This window comes from Perca fluviatilis, chromosome 1, assembly GCF_010015445.1.
Source record: "Perca fluviatilis chromosome 1, GENO_Pfluv_1.0, whole genome shotgun sequence".
Lineage (NCBI taxonomy): Eukaryota > Metazoa > Chordata > Actinopteri > Perciformes > Percidae > Perca > Perca fluviatilis.
This window is the reverse complement of record NC_053112.1, coordinates 18893094-18911006: the sequence shown is the minus strand read 5'-3', so window position 1 is coordinate 18911006 and position 17913 is coordinate 18893094. Positions and strand designations below refer to the sequence as shown.

Below are 17913 nucleotides of genomic sequence, written 5' to 3'. Positions count from 1 at the left end.
GAACAATTATCACTTGTCCTACAACTTCACCTCCTTCTTACACATTTTAACCTGAAATCCAGTTTAGCCCTAGCTTTTAAAAAAAACAAAAAAAAAAAACAACTAATTGTTCCACATCTTTTTTACATTAGTGGTGTTATTCAACTTGTCAATGGAATTTATACTAATTAAAACCATTCCCACTTTACCAACTATTCTCACTATTTCAACTTCTTATGAATTAAGCTATTAATCCAGTTTAGCTTTAGCAATTTAGATATTCAGCATTCCCAAGCATGTTCTGCAGGAAATGCATTTTCTAGTTTGAAAATAAGAGCATGCAATTATACAAAGTGAATTCATCCAGGATTGACAAATAAGGCTCCACTTGAGACGGAACAACACCATTTTGACTGACTAACCTGTTTATCTTGATTTAGTCAAGCACTGAAGGAAGAAAGAGGACTCACAGCACCAGCACACTAAAACATTAAGAATCATTATCGAGCTTATTCAAGTTTTTATGTCAAGAGTCTGCAACCTCCAAAAGGCTCATTCATTTGTGTCCAATGTTAAAATGGTTTCCACCCACCATTCACACATTCTATGAATGACAAATTAATAATTCTGTGAGAACAATTAATCAGCCAGCAGCATGTTCTATGCATGCCTTGATACATTCTCGCCTCAAAATGCACATGCACAGAGGCCATACGTTAAAAATGGAGAAAGAAAAAGAGTTTCTTACCTTGTTCATGTTTCCTGCCTGCTGGGCTGCACCGAGGGTGGTGTGAGCCCCCATCTGCTGCCCTCCCTGGGTGAATGTTTCCGCCAACGCACTCCCTGCTCCTCCTGGTCCTGGAGCAGCACCCTGCATTGTCTGTCCCTGGTACTGCAGGCCCGCCACCCCTGCTCCTCGTCCTCTCCCAGCTTCAGGTACGAGACCACCATTCATCACATGCCCAGGTTGGGACTGCCCTCCCTGGGCCAGGAGCCCAGCATGGCCCTGGCTATTGTTAATCATAGCCTGGTTGAAGCCTGCTGTTGCAGTATTATTGTTGTTGTTCTGTCCTGCTACTCCAGTTGGTGTTCCTGCTTTTTGGGCCTGGGGGGATGGGTGGTTGTTGGGGGAACCCTGGCCAAGGGGGCTCTTTCTGAGTGGTGTGCCCAGCTGAGGCCCAATACCACCTGGCTGAGGGCTAGCTGAGTTCAGCCCTGAACCTGTGACACTGGAGGTGCTACCTGCTCGAAGGAGCTCTGAGAGCTGCTTGTGCTTAGCGGCTGCATCCGGTACAACAGGGGTGCCACCTGGCCCACCAGCTCCTGGTGCTGCACCAACGTTTGAAGGCATCCCACCCATCAGACTCAGATCTCCATTAGGGATCAACTCATCTGGAAGGTCGTTCTCCAGATCATCCCAGGATAGTGACCCCAGCTCTAGGAGACAAGAAAGAGGAAAGGAAAATAAGATTAATTTTGATTAGATCAGATTTTAGAGATGTTTAAGAGTTTCAAGTGTGCAACATTGGATCACTTTGAAAATGTTGCATATAATCATTTCAACAATGTGTGTCAGTAAGGAACAGTCACTCTCCGAAGCCACACCACACCATAATCCTGTAGAAGAAGCATTAAGTGCCAAGTATCTATACTTCAGTGTTTCCCTGTTATTTACATATTGCAGCTGTGGCCTGCAGCACTGGGTCGAACCTGTGTAAAGGCAGCAACAGGAAGTTGCTGATCCAGTGGAAAATCAGGGCAGTCAGGGATCAGCAAACTTTGTTACCCATAACCCTTTCCCCCCGCTGCTGAAACTGCTTCTGTACTTTCTCCACCTACCAATGTCAATTCAACACACAACTCTGTGTGTCAAATCAAACAAGCAGTATTGCAGTTGCAGTATTCTCCGAAACATTACGAGGCTTACAAACAAAACATTTTGTGAAGAAGCAAGATGTCAACGAGTGTTAAATAACGCCATATACCAAACATAGACCTAGAGCTGGGTGATACGGAGAAAATCAAATATCACGATGTTTTTGACAAAATATATTGATATGGATAATGTAGGGTTGACTATTGGTGCTTTCACAAAATATTTACGCAATGAGATTTTTGATAAATAATCATCAATAATGTGGATATAATGAATACGTGGGTAAAGGAAAATAATAGAACAGCTACAACAGTCTAAAAAATATATATTTTTTAAAAGTCTAAAATCCTGAAGACATTAAAAGTAAAAGTTCATTACTTCACACACTTAATTAAAGTTATTTGCTTTTAGCAGTATTTGTGGCAGTCATGCCTGAAAAGCGCCGCGGGCCCACAGTTGGGCACCTAATAATAAAAGAGGGATACAACCAAGCACTGGGGCAACTTGCGGTTGACCATTTTTGGCGCACATACCAAAGCACAGTGGACATGGCGAGCATAAACCTGCTGAACCTCCTTCTCAGTCCAAATGTTCACAAACACTCCCAATTATGGAATATTAATGAGCTAACATGCTTACTAGTGCTGCACTGTGGCATTGTCCCTGCAGCACAAAACAAAGAAACAAGATGCAGCGCAATAATAAGAGCATGGCTACTGGCTGACAGTGTGACAAGAGAGAGAGAATCCAGCAGCACTCGGGGTTCCTGCTGGGCGGAGGAGGAATATTTATGTCACACCATCCAGAGGTGTGAGCATTATGCCGAGAGCCTGGGGAGCCATGATTAGTTTGAGATGAAAAGATTAAGACAGCGAGAAAAGGTGGGAGGGGTGTGTGCATTAGGACTCAATTATATTTAAATGTGCTCGTCCAGTCTGGGGAAGTCACTGTTTGCATTTGGTGTGCGAGAGTATACTGGTTTAATGCCCCCATACGGTCTTATCTGTTAGTTCCCTTCAAGACTTGTATTCTGTGTGCAGTAGGTTATAGCTTGTATGCATAAGCTAGTGAGTTTGTAGTGCAAGTGTTATTTTCAAAACTGAACTGCACTGTTGGCGCAGCTGAAGGTAGTGAGAGCTGAGGAATGTCTCTTTATCTTAAAGACATATCCAAATCAAAGCAAGCTAATCGTTATTAATAGGAATGCACAGACTGCAAATTTCTCAGCCGATACCGATGTGTAGAATTTTCATTTGGCTGATGATCTGAACGATGCTTCGTTGTTTGTTTACATAACTCACTAAGGAGAAGGCAAAATGCTGCCACACCAGTGACTTCAGGGAAGCAGGAGGATTTTCTGTTGTTTCTCTGCATACAGTCTATTGGCCTTTCCCAAGTCCCAAATCTGTACCTCCTCGACTACTCGATCCTCGGGCTCCACCCGGAAATCATTCTCAGGGCGCCACGTTGAAGGATGTCCTAATTCCTAAAAGGCCCATTGAGGAACGAGGATCAAGGAGGCTCCCCGGAAGAGCTACAATCGAGGATTCACCAATGTGTCCTCTGCTTAAGTCTTTTCACCTGTGCCATGTAAACAAAGAGGTGTGACAGAGCGAGACGAGGCGAGACAGAGGAAAAAGGGGAGAAAGAAAGCGATAATAGAGTCATATCAGCGGCCCCGTGGTTAATCTAGCGTTACGGATTGGGCCGGTCAGATAATACACATTAACATTGTGATTATTAGCGGGTGGATGCAATAATAAAAACAAATCGACTCGGAAAATTTAATTAAAGTTCTCTAAAATGTGAACATAGCAGAGCTGCAGTCAGACAGACAGCTTAATTTTAAGTGTGTCTGGAGAGACGCTCGAGAAACAGCATCTTAACTTCATTAGGATTATTTTAGAAGCTAAAAGGTCTAGTTCTGTTTACTCTGTCAAGTTTATAACTAGTTAGTTTTGCAGCTTAAATGTCTGACGATATGAGCTGCAGTGACATTACTGTGCGCATGGAACCGTTTACAAGCAGCATCTCTCATCATTGAAGTAAATCGTTAAATAGAAAACACTCATAGGTTACATTAATAGGCCCACAAAACATCATTTAAAAAGCAACAAACCTAGTCCACCTACGTGGACTGTAGAGGGGCAGTCAAGTGTCCATGTGGGTCTCTAAATTGGAGAAAATAATTCATTCAGGTTGGTGAAAGGTGGATGATTTTAAGCCTACAGGCGGATTCGGGTGAAGAGCTGCTCCACACATTAATAATAGATTAAACAAGCATGAAAAGAAATCCATAAACAAAAAAGGCGCAATAGTGTTTTAAAATAACTTAATATTTTACAAACTTAAAGCTATAGTGCGTAGTTTCTGTCGACCCCATGAGGAATTTTAAGTAATGACAACAAAACTGTTGACGCATCCACATGATACAAGCCTTACGGGAGCATGCACGTGACCCCACCCCTCCTCCACACAGTTGCTAGTAGCCAAGGAGGACACGGAGGATTAAAAAAACACGATGGACTCTTCAGAGGAGGTAATTATCTTCACTCGAGCTTCTGCGCGGGAAAGTCACCGGACGCCACAATCTTCTCAACAAAGCCAGACTGAGAAATCCAGAGAGAGTTGTGTGGAGCTGATAGTCTTAATTAGCTTTGTAGCAACTCATTTGGCAATGGCTTGAATGTAACGGATGTTCATTAATACCAAAAAGTCACGCATTAAAGCTTTAAATAACAAAAGGTAATCTTTTAAAAATAGACATTTTTGCTTTGCTCTACATTACAAATGAAATAAATAGAATAAATAGGCTAAGAAAAATACTAATTCTTATTAAAATAATACATTTTGTATGTCCTTTTAAACAATGAGATTTAAAATGGGTGTTATATAATAACTAGTAGGGATGGTACGGTTCATGAAAAAACATCCAAAACGCTCTGTTCGCTTGTCTCGGTTTGGAGCGTGTGTGTCGCACGGTCCATCAGTACACTGCTAACGTGGACTAACCACTTACTGCCCTAGTGCCCACTTTCGACACCTATGTTAAAACACTTACTGGAAAGGACGAGGGGGACGAACGCAACACATGGCAGCTGATTGGACAAACGCGTCACGTGGGTCTTGTTGCTCCCGAATTTCAAAACAGATTCTAATGGCGTCTTGTTCTGAACACAATCTCGTATTTTACGAAAATAGTTCACCGAAACGTGTTTCTGAAAACATTTTAAGCAAGAAATAGACCATGCAGTTGGTGAATCTGTCTGTTTTTTTGATCGACAAAGGTCAGTTTAAAAGATTTTCGTCAGATTTTGAGAGGCGCCGAGCCGACCGCTCCTCAAGTGGAGTGTGGAGTGCTGCTGCTGCACGTCACGTCACGTCACATGCAGAAATGTCAAGTGGGAGAGATAAGGAAGGCTGCCCGGAGTTGGAGGATGCGCCAGCGGCGTATATAGTCTGGTGTGTGGGAACATTTTGGATTTCATGTTACCTATGACGACAGCAGAAATAAAATAGATAGAACTGTATTGTGCAACATGCATTCAATATGCTAATTATATATACACACTTCAGTGTAATATATATATATATTACACTGAAGTATATTTCTGGAGTGTTAAAGATTAAAAGAAAAAAATAACAAGAACCGTACAGAACCAAAAACCGTGACCCTAAAACTGTGATACGAACCGTGGGTTTTGTGAACCGTACCACTAATAATTAGTGATTAAGTTTCCAAAAAAAAAAAGTTTGCATGCTCTGAACCCCTCTACACTCGATACTCACGTGACCATACGCTACACACGCGCTACTGTCTAAACAGACCGACTGGTCATATAGGGCAGATTCAATGTAGATTCAACACAAAAGAAGCATAAATCAAGAGCGGCAGGTACTGATGAGTGACGTCAGTGCCTGGACAGTTAGTGAGCGGTGTCAGACTTTAGCATTGCGGCTGTGTGATAGAAAAGCAAGAGGAAAAAGATAGCAAAGATGATGTAAAGTCTGTTAACAGGGAACTATAAAAACACCAAGCTCCTTAAGGCGGTTACACACCAACCAGACGGCCAACCGTCGGCAGAAAAGACCGTTGGACTGATCAGTCTCCCCGAGTTGGTCCAAAAAGTGCCTCAGAACACACCGGAGAGACGAGATGTAATACGTCTCCATAACAGCAGGCAGCGCTAATCTGTATTGTTGCAAAAAATTTAAACCGGCAGCTGATTGGAACGAATGCGTCACGTGGGTTTGTTTTCTCTGGAAATTCAAAGCCAAAGTCATGGCGGCTTGTTCAGAATACGATCTCATATTGTACTAAAATAGTTCACCGAAACGTGTTTCTGAAAACACTTTAAGTGAGAAATAGGCCATGCAGTTGCTGAATCGGTCTTCATTTCAGATCAACAAAGGTCAGTTTAAAAAGATTTGTCAGATTTTGAGAGACTCTAGTCACATTCATTCCGCTCGCCATTTCCGGGTGAGTCCCGACAGACCTGTATCTGACTGAACATGTCCAGTCGGCCAAAATCAAGGCCGACAGCCCTCCAGACGGACAATGGCACGGAACACACGGAACAGACTCGAGTCACCGACCTCGCCAGACTGTCTAATGGCCAATTATCAGGTTAGTGTGTCCGCGCCTTTAAGACACGGTGGCTTGATCGGTTAATACTGTCAGTAAAGGGTATTACAACGTGGAGCGCACGCAGCACACCTTTTTGTTTACTTAGATTGAGTGAAATCGCGATTGCGATTAGATTAATCGTGCAGCCCTAATAGGTAGGCTACTGTTGTATGAGTCAGACCGATTAACACAACATTAAGGCTAATATTATAAAATAGATAAACATCGGCTACTGCTATCGGAGCATGTCCCCATTTGCCGATGGGCTGATAACAGTAAATAGGGCGCATATGGGCCGATTCCAATGTCCAGCCGATGCATCCCTAGTTATTAGCATACGCTGAACAGGGCCTTGGTCTTAACGCTACAGGATGGGTGAGGACAGGACAGAGCAGAGCAGATAGAGTGAGGCAGTCACCCTCCCATCTGCTGCTGCTGAATATCTTCATTGGGATTCAGTAAGAATCCAGCCTTTAATGAGGGCACTTGGCCTACGTACTTGCCTGAGTAAACACAGCCTTTAAGATCTAGCCCGCTGTCTGTCCCTGGCATCAGGTGCTCCATGTGGAGGAAGCTTGTTTAAGGCTGAAGGGACCATCCGTCTTCCCCTCCCTAGCTCCTCTCAGCCCCTCCTCTCTAACCAGCAGCCACATGGATGTTCTCAGAGCAGCAGCATTCAGTTTAACCACATGCGCTCAGACCTGGCCCTGCATTCAATTCTGAATGGGGACGGACGGACGGACGGACGGACGGGCGGGCAGACAGGCAGGCAGACACAGAGACACACACACACACCCCGACTTTCCCCCGGGGCTCCTTGGCTGGAGACCAAAAATGCAAAGCAATGTTTTGGTTAGGTAGCTCCACATGCAGTCAGGGGAGCCCCAACAATGGGAGGAGGGGGAGACAGAAATGGAGTACTACTCTCCTCTTCTTACAGACTTCTTTTTTTCACTTTCCTCGCTTCCATTTGTTTCCCATTACTCCTTCCTTCCAATGCCCTTTCACCGAATTAACCCCCCCCTTATTAACTGACTGTTCACCACAATGTTGTCTGCTTTTTTTTTTAATTATTATTATTATATCCCCTGTGGCTCCTGGGACCTACCCAGAGTTAGTGGCTATAAATACCTGCTAAAGCAGCCGCAGCAGCGGTCCAGACTGGGGATGTCTGTCATCTTGCCCTAGGGTCGAGTGTCTGGCCTATAGGTGCTGACACACCAAGCAGACGGCAAAGAGCTAGTGGCGGCGAAGAGCTAGTGGCGGCGAAGAGCTAGTGGCGGCGAAGACCAACTGTCGCGTCGCCTCACATCTTCTCAAGTTGCACTTGAACACACCGCAAAGACTACATTTGACGGCTAACTAGCACATATGTTTTGCATCTGGGGTGGAGAGGAAACAACTCTCCATTCCAGCAGGCGGCGGTAATCTACTCATCATTCAAAAAGGAAAAAACGGATATAGTGTACATACCGCTGCTATGACACATACAACAAAACAGTGTTTGCCCTCCTGAATCAGCCAGCAGGAGCACAGAGCCTACAGTTCCTCTGCCTTTACTCCCCGCAGGGACGACAGCGAACACTTGGAGACGGCTAATCAGATTGTCCATCTCCAGGGCTGTCATCCGTTCTCTTAGCAAAGAAGTCTCCCTGCGGTGGGGAAGTGGAGGGACAGAGCGGGCCGCTGCAGCCTAGTTAGCTAGTTTGCCTATTCCACCCAACATGCCTTCGTGCTACACTGGTTACAGAAAAAGAGCTGAACAAAGTTGCCACTCATCTAGCAATGCGATTTCCTACGATGTGACAAGAGGAGAAGAGTATGTGAATAAAAAGTTTTTAAATTGAACTAATTTAGTGGCCGGATCGAGTTTGTGTGCCCTCTCGACAGTCGTTTGCTCGCTTTCCTCACTACCTTTTTTCTTCTTGTGCTCTAATTCGCTTAAGCTGAATAGCCAATCTCACCGACATCTCTGATTCAACATGTTGAATCGGCCCGAAAAAAAAGTCGACAAGGGTCGACCGTGGGGACACCATGCAAAAACTAAGGCGACGGAAGGCCCAAGTTGGACCGGCTGCCAATGATCTTCTTGGCGTGTCAGCACCTTTAGAGGGACAGGTGCAGAATGGTCACCCGGCCTTTTTACTTGCTTTTTAGTATCCCACTAGGAAGAGCTAGACAGCCACTTAGAGCTGGAAGGGTAATCCATTCTAAACTTTCTCACCAATACTTTCAGGGTCCGTGGAGTGGGTCATAACATTTATCGTTGGAAGGAGGTGAAGGGAAAAGATCTAATGAAATACTATTAAGTTATGGTTATATGGATTACATTTTTCAGAGAATCATGAAGGATTTCACTCAATAATAACAGAATTTTCATATTACCATGGACTTAAGAATTTGTCAATGCTACTTGCATCAGCTACATTCAGTTTTCAGCATTTTACACAAATCAGGCTTCAGTGAGTGATGCAGGACTCACATTGCTGGATTATTGCATCCATACGTGGATGTGTCAGCACTATCATGAGCCTCAGGAGAGGACGGAAATGACTACTGCTCATCAAAAACAATCACAAGTGCAATGACTGAAATTTGTAAGTCAACCAACGCGTATGACTTATTAGTCAATTAATCGTTTTATGGGCTAATCAACTAGTTTTTTTAAAGATACGTTATAGATCTTAATATCATTTATGTACTTGTCTTGCCAACTATAAAAAAAAAAAAAAAGTGTAGAAAGTGGAATTTAGAAATTTTGTTAAAGATGTGTCAGTGGTTGTTGCTGTTAGAGTAATTTTGCACAGTGCAAGTTTCTCACCTCCTGAAAAGTTAAAGATACAGGTTTATGAAGGGCAGAAAAGAGAAAAAGTTAGGTCCAGCAAGTGAGGGGACAGGGTGTAGTATCTTTCTTCATCCTGAAGGTACCTGAAGGCTTCGCTTTTTAAAAATAAAAAACATCACTATGGAGGATATTTTTCAACTGGAAACCTCTGCTCACTTCAACAACTGGAAGGCAATTCAGCCAGGTTTGTCCATTTTTTTTTGGAGTTTCTTCGTAATGCTTATCGTGAGCTGATCACCACTTTTGTCACTCAAATATCTAAACAATGATTGGCAACTTTTTTTTGGCCATTTCTGCCTCCAATGCATAGGACAGCTGAGACATGAAAAGGGGAGAGAGAGGCGAGAGACATGCAGGAAACCGTCACAGGTCGGACCCGAACCCTGGACCTTCGGCATCGAGGAACAAACATCTACATATGTGCGCCCGCTCTACCAACTGAGCCAACCCGGCCACAGCACTTGATTGCCAACTTTGAAACAGTTGAGACATTAACAGTCCCAAGGGAATGAGTTCTGATGATGCGCTGACTTTTCATTTTGTGCCACCACCATGTCAAACTTTTGACCAAAGCGTTTCAGAATAAATTAATGATCAAAGACAGAAGGCACATACAGCTTAAAAAAAAAAAAAAAAAAAAAAAAAAAAGAGTCACTCTGCCCCACAAAAGCAGCAAAAAACCCTGTTTCACTCTCATTGGAAACAATTTCAAAAAGCTGCCCCAGGCTGCTAAAATGCGCAATGTCTGATCGGGGTATTAATCTTCTTTTCAACTTCATTTTTTGACTCCATTCTTTGGTTAGGGAAGCTAAATCCTAGCACCCACAGTTTAATTTTCGACTGGAGCAAAGTTAAAACCGCTCACTCCCGCGGGATCCTAATCCTGATGCAGTCTAGGCCTGCACGATTTGAGGAAAAATATGAACCACGATTTTTTTGCTTAGAATTGATATCACGATTCTCTGCCACGATTTATTTCTCACAAAGTGTAACGTTTATTGCACACATGAACCATGTCAAAACAAAACAAATTGGCACTACCAAAGAGAAATAGATTTTTTGTTGGCACCTATAGCACATTGTGCATCACCACAAGCCTGTAAACAGAGGTTTCAATGAATAAAGAAAATAAAATTACATACTGGCCATTTACGTACAGTAGCCTACCAAAAACAGCGACATATAACACATTGAACTAAATATGGCCCGGATACAGGCTCTATCTGAACTCCTTGAACATGTCTTTACATAATTAAAACATGTCAATCAACATGCTGCAGCTACAGCTTCAGTCTCTAAAGAAATGGAGTTTGTCAATTGCCAATTTAAGTACAGTATCAAAAACAGAATGATTTCTTAGCACACTCTTTAACTGCTTACCTTTTATACAATTAACATTCAACTGGCCATTCAAGTAGGTTACCAAAAATAGAAGTTTAACACACTGCGCTGAATATGGCCCTGAACATGGCTGTAAATAGGCTAATTGAAATGTCTTTCGGGCCTCTTGCTTCGTACGGCTTCATCATATTGCACTTTGTGGTGACATCTGAGGTGCTGGTAAATATTTGCGGCGTTACATTGCGGTGCTGCGACGAGGGCAAAGCATGCCTTGGAAATCACATTAGACAGACCCTCGTCACACCACCGAATGTGAGCCTTTTTTCAGAACGAGTTCGGTTTGAGACTGAGTGGTTGGCTGATTCTCGTCACTAGTACCTGGGTTTTCATCAATATCCATTTGGTTTATTTCCAAACTACCACGCCCGCTCGACGAGTGAAACACGTGACTAAAAGGCGCTTTGTCATTGGCTGAGGGTGAAGCCCTGAACTTTGTGAGAGCTGTCCTACATACACACACATATCATTTTTTTTTAATCGAAGTAATTTAAAAATTAAATCGTGAACAGGGTGAATCGAGATCGTGATGTTATAACGATTTATCTTGAAGGCCTAATGCAGTCCTCTAAAGCAGAGCGCTGCGCGCACACGCACACACACACACACGCTGTCGCACATCAACACGACCTATGGCTTTTAATAAAACACTGTCATTCTTAAAATACCAGTACTAATAAAAATCTAAACTAATAAAATGGTGCAGGGTATTGCAATTAGAGCTGGGCAGTATATCGATAATATATTGATCTCGTGATATGAGACTAGATATCGTCTTAGATTTTGGATATCGGAATATGGCATAAGTGTTGTCTTTTCCTGGTTTTAAAGGCTGCATTACAGTAAAGTTATGTCATTTTCTGAACTTACCAGACTGTTGTAACTGTTCTATTATTTGCCTTTACCCACTTAGTCATTATATCCACATTACTGATAATTATTTATCAAAAATCTCATTGTGTAAATATTTTGTGAAAGCACCAATAGTCAACACTACACTATCGTTGCGGTATCGATATCGAGGTATTTGGTCAATGATATTGTGATATTGGATTTTCTCCATATCGCCCAGCCCTAACCGCAATGCTATTATTGGTATACCGTGCAACACTACTGTCATTACAACCAAAAACTACACCAAATGATGCAATAATTCGGTCTCCCCTCTATGCTAGAAAGTCTGCTATTGAGTGAAATGAAGGTGGGCACGCAGGCCTTTGTTTTTATCCAGCTCTTCTCACATTGCTCCGTGAAACACGCTGACATATCATCACTACAACAGCAGGGTGCGGTGCACTTTGGGTTTACTTGCGCCCAACTCTGTGTTGGGAGACTTTCCAGTGTTTTGACAAAGCTCGGTTTTTGACAGCTAATGTATCGAGGGGAAAACAAAAAAGGATTATAAAATAACAGGGATTTACATAACTGATACGGGATGATCACCCGATGTTTTAATCCGATTGGCTCAGGAAATCTCTACTCCTGCCTTCAGTGCACACGTCCCCTGTGCTTCCCAAATTTGAGACAACCTGGACCGTGACTCAGATGATGATCCACCAACAGCAGAGAAGGATTATTACTATCAAATTAGCAAGTGCAAGTACCGGCAAAATACCTGCTGTAACATCACAAATTGGGGTGCTGTATTAAATGAGACATGCTTGAAAAATTCACTCCTGAAGCATAAATGATGCTTTCCATCAATTCCATCAACTACCTATGTTCATGAGGGTAAACAGACTATTTGCATGCAGTCCAAAATGTATGACAACAGACCATATGCGCTGACACATCAGCCTATGCAGACACCCAGTGTAGTACAAACGCACTATAGTGATGCAGCGTAGGCCTGCACGATTCAGGGTAAAATATGAATCACGATTTTTTAGCTTAGAATTGATATCACGATTCTCTGCCACGATTTTTTTCCCACGATGTGTAATGTTTATTACACACATGAACCATGACAAAACAAAACAAATTGGCAGTACCAAACATTGATTTTTAGCACCTATAGCACATTGCGCATCACCACAAGCCTGTAAACAGAGGCTTCAATGAATAAAGAAAATAAAGTAAATACTGGCCATTTAAGTACAGTAGGCTACTAAAAATAGTGACCTAACATATTGAACTATATATGGCCCTGATACCAGCTTTATCTGAACTCCTTGAACATGTCTTTACATAATTAACACACAAAACATGTCAATCAACATGATGCAGAGCTACAGCTTCAGTTTCTAGAGAAATGGAGTTTGTAAATTGCCAATTAAGTACACCATCAAAAACAGAATGATTTCTTAGCACACTCTTTAACTGCTTGCCTTTTATAGAATTAACATTCAACTGGCCATTCAAGTAGGTTACCAAAAATGGAAGTTTAATGCACTGCGCTGAATATGGCCCTGAACATGGCTGTAAATAGGCTAATTGAAATGTCTTTCGGGCCTCTTGCCTCGTACGGTTTCATCAAATTGCAGTTTGTGGTGACATTTGAGGTGCTGGTAAAGTCTTGCGGCGTTACTTTGCGGTGCTGCGACGAGGGCAAAGCATGCCTTGGAAATCACATTAGACAGACCCTCGTCACACCACCGAATGTGAGCCTTTTTTCAGAACGAGTTCGGTTTGAGACTGAGTGGTTGGCTGATTCTCGTCACTAGTAGCTGGGTTTTCATCAATATCCATTTGGTTTATTTCCGAACTACCGCGCTCGCTTGACGAGTGAAACATTTGACTAAAAGGTGCTTTGTCATTGGCTGAGGAATTTTATTTTATTTATTTTTTAAATCAAAGTCGTTTAAAAATTAAATCGAACAGGGTGAATCGAAATCGAGATTTTATAACGATTCATCGTGCAGGCCTAATACAGCGCCAGTTTTTTTTCCTTGACACAACACTGACATATGGAAAACAGTTGCTCATTGACACATCCAGCAGCAACATAAGCATTAATTTGTAGTCACGTATCTGGCCACCTGGCAAATTCAAATAAGTCACGTTCTTTTAGCTCCATTTTTGGTCTCTACCAACTCCTGGGAGGGAAATATGTTTCTTTAGCTGCTAAATGCTCCACTATGCTCACCAGCTAGTCGCTGTCTCTGTGGTAGTGTAAAGTGGGTGTCAATTGCTTTTTCGATGAAAACAGCTGCCTATGAAACGCAGTGAGAGTGAACCAAAACAATAAAGTTGTGGGCCAGGCAGCTGAGCTAAGAGCGGAAACTTGCTATAAAGCTCTGTAAACCTAAAGGGGAGCTGCATATTCTGGTGATAATTCTGTAGGTTCATTACTATGAGCAACCCTTTTAAACTGTTTTACATTTTTACATTATTATAAAAATATTGAATATAGCCGCTTTAACTTCGCTTTTCATAGAGCCAAATGCCACATGTGTGGTTGAGTCACCAGTGGAGCTCATAAATCACTGCTACTTCCTGTAGTGGATTTAATCAGTTTCCTATCTTGTTTTGGCCTCACCTGATCTACGCATTTCCATTTTAACTTCTTGAAAATCTAACTTTGTATCCTTAAAGCCTTCTCTTGCTTCTCATCCTCACCAGGCTATACCCTTATATGCCCGCTTAATTACTGATTTAAAGTGACGTATCACATTAGCTGAAATGATCTCTTCCAGTAAAAATGTGAGGTCCAGTCAAATGCAGCTGCAAGAGATTTAACGCAGATGCAGAGCTTCATTTAGCCAAGTGCTTTAGGACAAATCAGAATTACTCAAAGACGTATTGTTTTTCATATAATAAGGAAATTTGTGGTGGAAAGTCTATATCTGTGAAGTCAGCTTTTCTTCATATAAATGAACAAACAAAAAGCTGAATTTTCTGTGTTGTCTACAAACGCACTTCTTTCAGCCTCACTCTCAAATTTCTCTATCTCACACACAGACAGCTGCAAGTAGAATCAAAAGAAATTGCAATACTGGCTAATGGAAACAGATTGTATTATAACAAGGGAAAACAAGCCTAAATACATGCACAGACACAATAATTACCAATTAGCCCATGCTGCAAACAAAGCCAGCTAAAAGACAAGATGACGTTGTCATGAACCTTTTACATGAAAAGGGGTAGGTGGGTGGTGACACATCAGCCTCCATCTTCCCTTGTCCGCTCTACTGCTCCCCCTTCTTTCTTTTTTTTTTTTAGGGTTTTTCTGGTTGCCCGCAGTCAGAAGCATTAATGGCTCCATTAGCGACTGCGTCATGAGCTTACCGTCTGCCTGCTAGGCTTTAAAAAAGGTGCCATTTGCACAGTGGTACGTGGGACATGTGGGTGTTTCACTGACATAACTGTGACTGACACATGGAGTTGAACTAAGATCTCAGCAAGGCATGCATCAAATATTCACTAGTTAGGTTTTAGCACACTTGTGGCTTTGATCAGCAAAAAGACAAACCAGAGACTCACCCTACCTATACACTCCCTAACTTTGCCAGAGAAAAAGTACCATTAGCTGAAGACCATCAGCCATTTACAGACTATGATTTACACGTAATCTAGCATACATTTACACATTTTTAACAACAATAACCATTGTCCCAATTTGAAATAAGTCACTATAATGTCAAGACATCTTAATAAAACCTATGCTCACTACCAATGGCTTTTTTGTAGACAGAGGGGCAAGGGGAGCCCAGGGACCCCGCAGTGTGACACATGGCCTGAATAGAGACAGGAGGCACACGTTTGCTCTCTGCCACTACAACAAAAAGGAACCTCCCCAAACAGACGCAAAATTAAAGTACACACATGCTGCAAGCATGTATGCTTCACTACACACATCGAATTATGCAAAGACTCCCCATAAACATGAGCTACATTACACCCCAAAATGGGATGTGCAACTCAAACCAGGCGCGCTGCAAAAGGCAAAGGCCAAATGTCAGGGAAGAGGCGTGCTGCTCACAAAGCTTCAGGCATGACATGTCATCAAAGAATGAAAGCAAACTCTTTATCCGCAGCAATTTACGGCCGACGACAATGTTGCCAAGTGCTGTCCCATGAGGTCCATTAGGTCCCAATTGTAACTGGCGAAAACTATAAAGAGTAGGCAGGCCGGGTTTAATGATTGATCAAGGCAGACATGTGGTGCCTCTGCCATGTGTGATGGGTGTAGTAATTCATCATTGTTGTGTCAGCTGCATTTGTTTAAAAGGCTGTCCAACTTATTTTTTATTGCAGACCAAACAAAATCAAACTCAATGAAGAACGTGCCATTTGATAGACGTGGTGCTGTCATGAAAGATGTTGCATAGCTACGAATACAGATCTACATCCCTACAACTCGCATACAATTCCTACAACTTACATATGATTCCAAAACATGTTGGGTTAACCTAATATTTTCCGTCATTGACTGAATTTGTTTTCAAATGACAGAAAACTGACGGCCGTCCATCACTTTTGCAGATTATAACACAAGGGTAAAAACGAAACCACACGAAGAGCCGGTTGAAAACTTGCAAACTTTCACTTTACAACACCCAATAATTGTGATAGCACAATGGCCACAGTGTTGTCAGTGGCCACCGCAGGGGAAAAAAAATCATTGATCGGATTCATGTGGTGTTGACATGAGTAACCGCACGGTTGACGTCTCTGTTCATCTTTTCTCTCCATGCCCTTAAAAATGCATACTGCTGGCATATTACATTTTCTGGGTCATGTGTTAGAAAAAACATTGACTACTTACACACCCAGCAGGAACTGTGCAACATGTTGGCCTTTTAGCAAACTTAGTTTGACAACTTTTGAGAAAACCCTTACTTGATAGATGTCTGGCTTCCTTCCCCAACCACTTCTCTGTTGGACACAGTGTGTACAGTGGGTTTACCAGAGCCTTTTTGATGGAAACAGTTACCTATAGGGTTTGATGAGACCAGCTCACACTCATCCATACAGTAAATGTGCAGGCAGTAAAACCAGAACACTGAGCTCGTGGACACATGCAGCCACTTTCCTGGAACCGCTTGCGCAACCGCGCGTATATCCGAGCTTGTCTCCACCGCATCTACCTGCGAGGTTGTCAGCTGTGTGTCTGCCTGGCATACTCTGTGTGTAGGCCGGCCCATTTATTTTTATTTTTTAAGATTTGTATTTCGCATTTAAGGCCTTTATCCGAAAGGACAGCTTAGACACGAAAGGGGAGCGAGAGAGGGAATGACATGCAGCAAAGGACCGGAGGTCAGAATAAAACCTGCGGCGATGACTGAGCCTCTGTCCATGGGCGCACGCTCTACCAGGTGAGCTACCCAGGCACCCTAGGCTGGCCGATTCAACCCGCCAGTCCTCATGGATATAGTGGCATGTGTCACGTAGCCCTCTGCCGTAAACAGCACTGCCCAACAGAGAGCCTTAGCAGAAAAAAGGAAACTTAAAAAGCAACTTGTTAAGTTAAATAGCAGTTAAAAAGTAAATTGTATAACGTGTTTCTTTTACAATGCAAAAAATGTGTTTTAAATCATATTTATTTTGTTTTTTATTATTGCGTTGGTGGTATTAATTGGTCAAAATTATTTTTGTCGGTTAATGGTTAATCATTAACATCCCTATCAAAAACATTGATTGATGCAGGTTTAACTTATTGGTGTACTATGGGTTGTTTATGCCTTAATTTTGCTAGGCTATAAAGTTTTTTTCCCCATCTGTCCTCCATGTCCCCCATGTCTGCTATTGTAAATCAGTCCCAGCAGTATCTAATAAACCCAGTTTAGCCTACAGGAGTTGTCTGCTGGCTAAGGTTACATGTTTTGCTGCCATTGAGGAAACATATTCCTAACAACCTTATTACCGCAGAAATGGATCAGAGTCATCTGTCAAGCGGCCAAGAAAGTGTCACAGAATATCACATCAGAAAATGACAAGCCTGGAGATACTTTTCAGTGTTAAAAAAATTCTACTACTACTACCCCTTTAGTTATTTTATTTAGTCTGTGTTTATGCAAATGGAACAATGTATACCCTTAATACACTATGATGACAAAACCAAATCCAGTGACTAAAATATTTACTGTACAATAACAGGCAGTCCAGTCACATCCAGATTGGTCTGCGGGCTCAAATGCTTGCTTAGGGTTGCGGTGGCCAAGAAGATAACTGTGGTTTTGTCCCTGCTAATTCATGTTTTACACTTGGTATCTGAATTGAGCCCCAGTATACAGTACTAAAGTATTT

The 17913-nt window shown here is 42.4% G+C and overlaps 1 protein-coding gene across 1 annotated transcript in view; it reads right to left on the bottom strand.

The window, feature by feature from the left end:
• Positions 1-17913, bottom strand: part of crebbpa (CREB binding protein a) — a 62482-nt gene that overhangs the window by 42817 nt on the left and 1752 nt on the right. Inside the window, exon 2 of the mRNA XM_039796625.1 lies at positions 728-1416. Coding sequence (XP_039652559.1) covers positions 728-1416 — 689 coding nt within the window. The remainder of the gene's footprint in view (positions 1-727; positions 1417-17913) is intronic.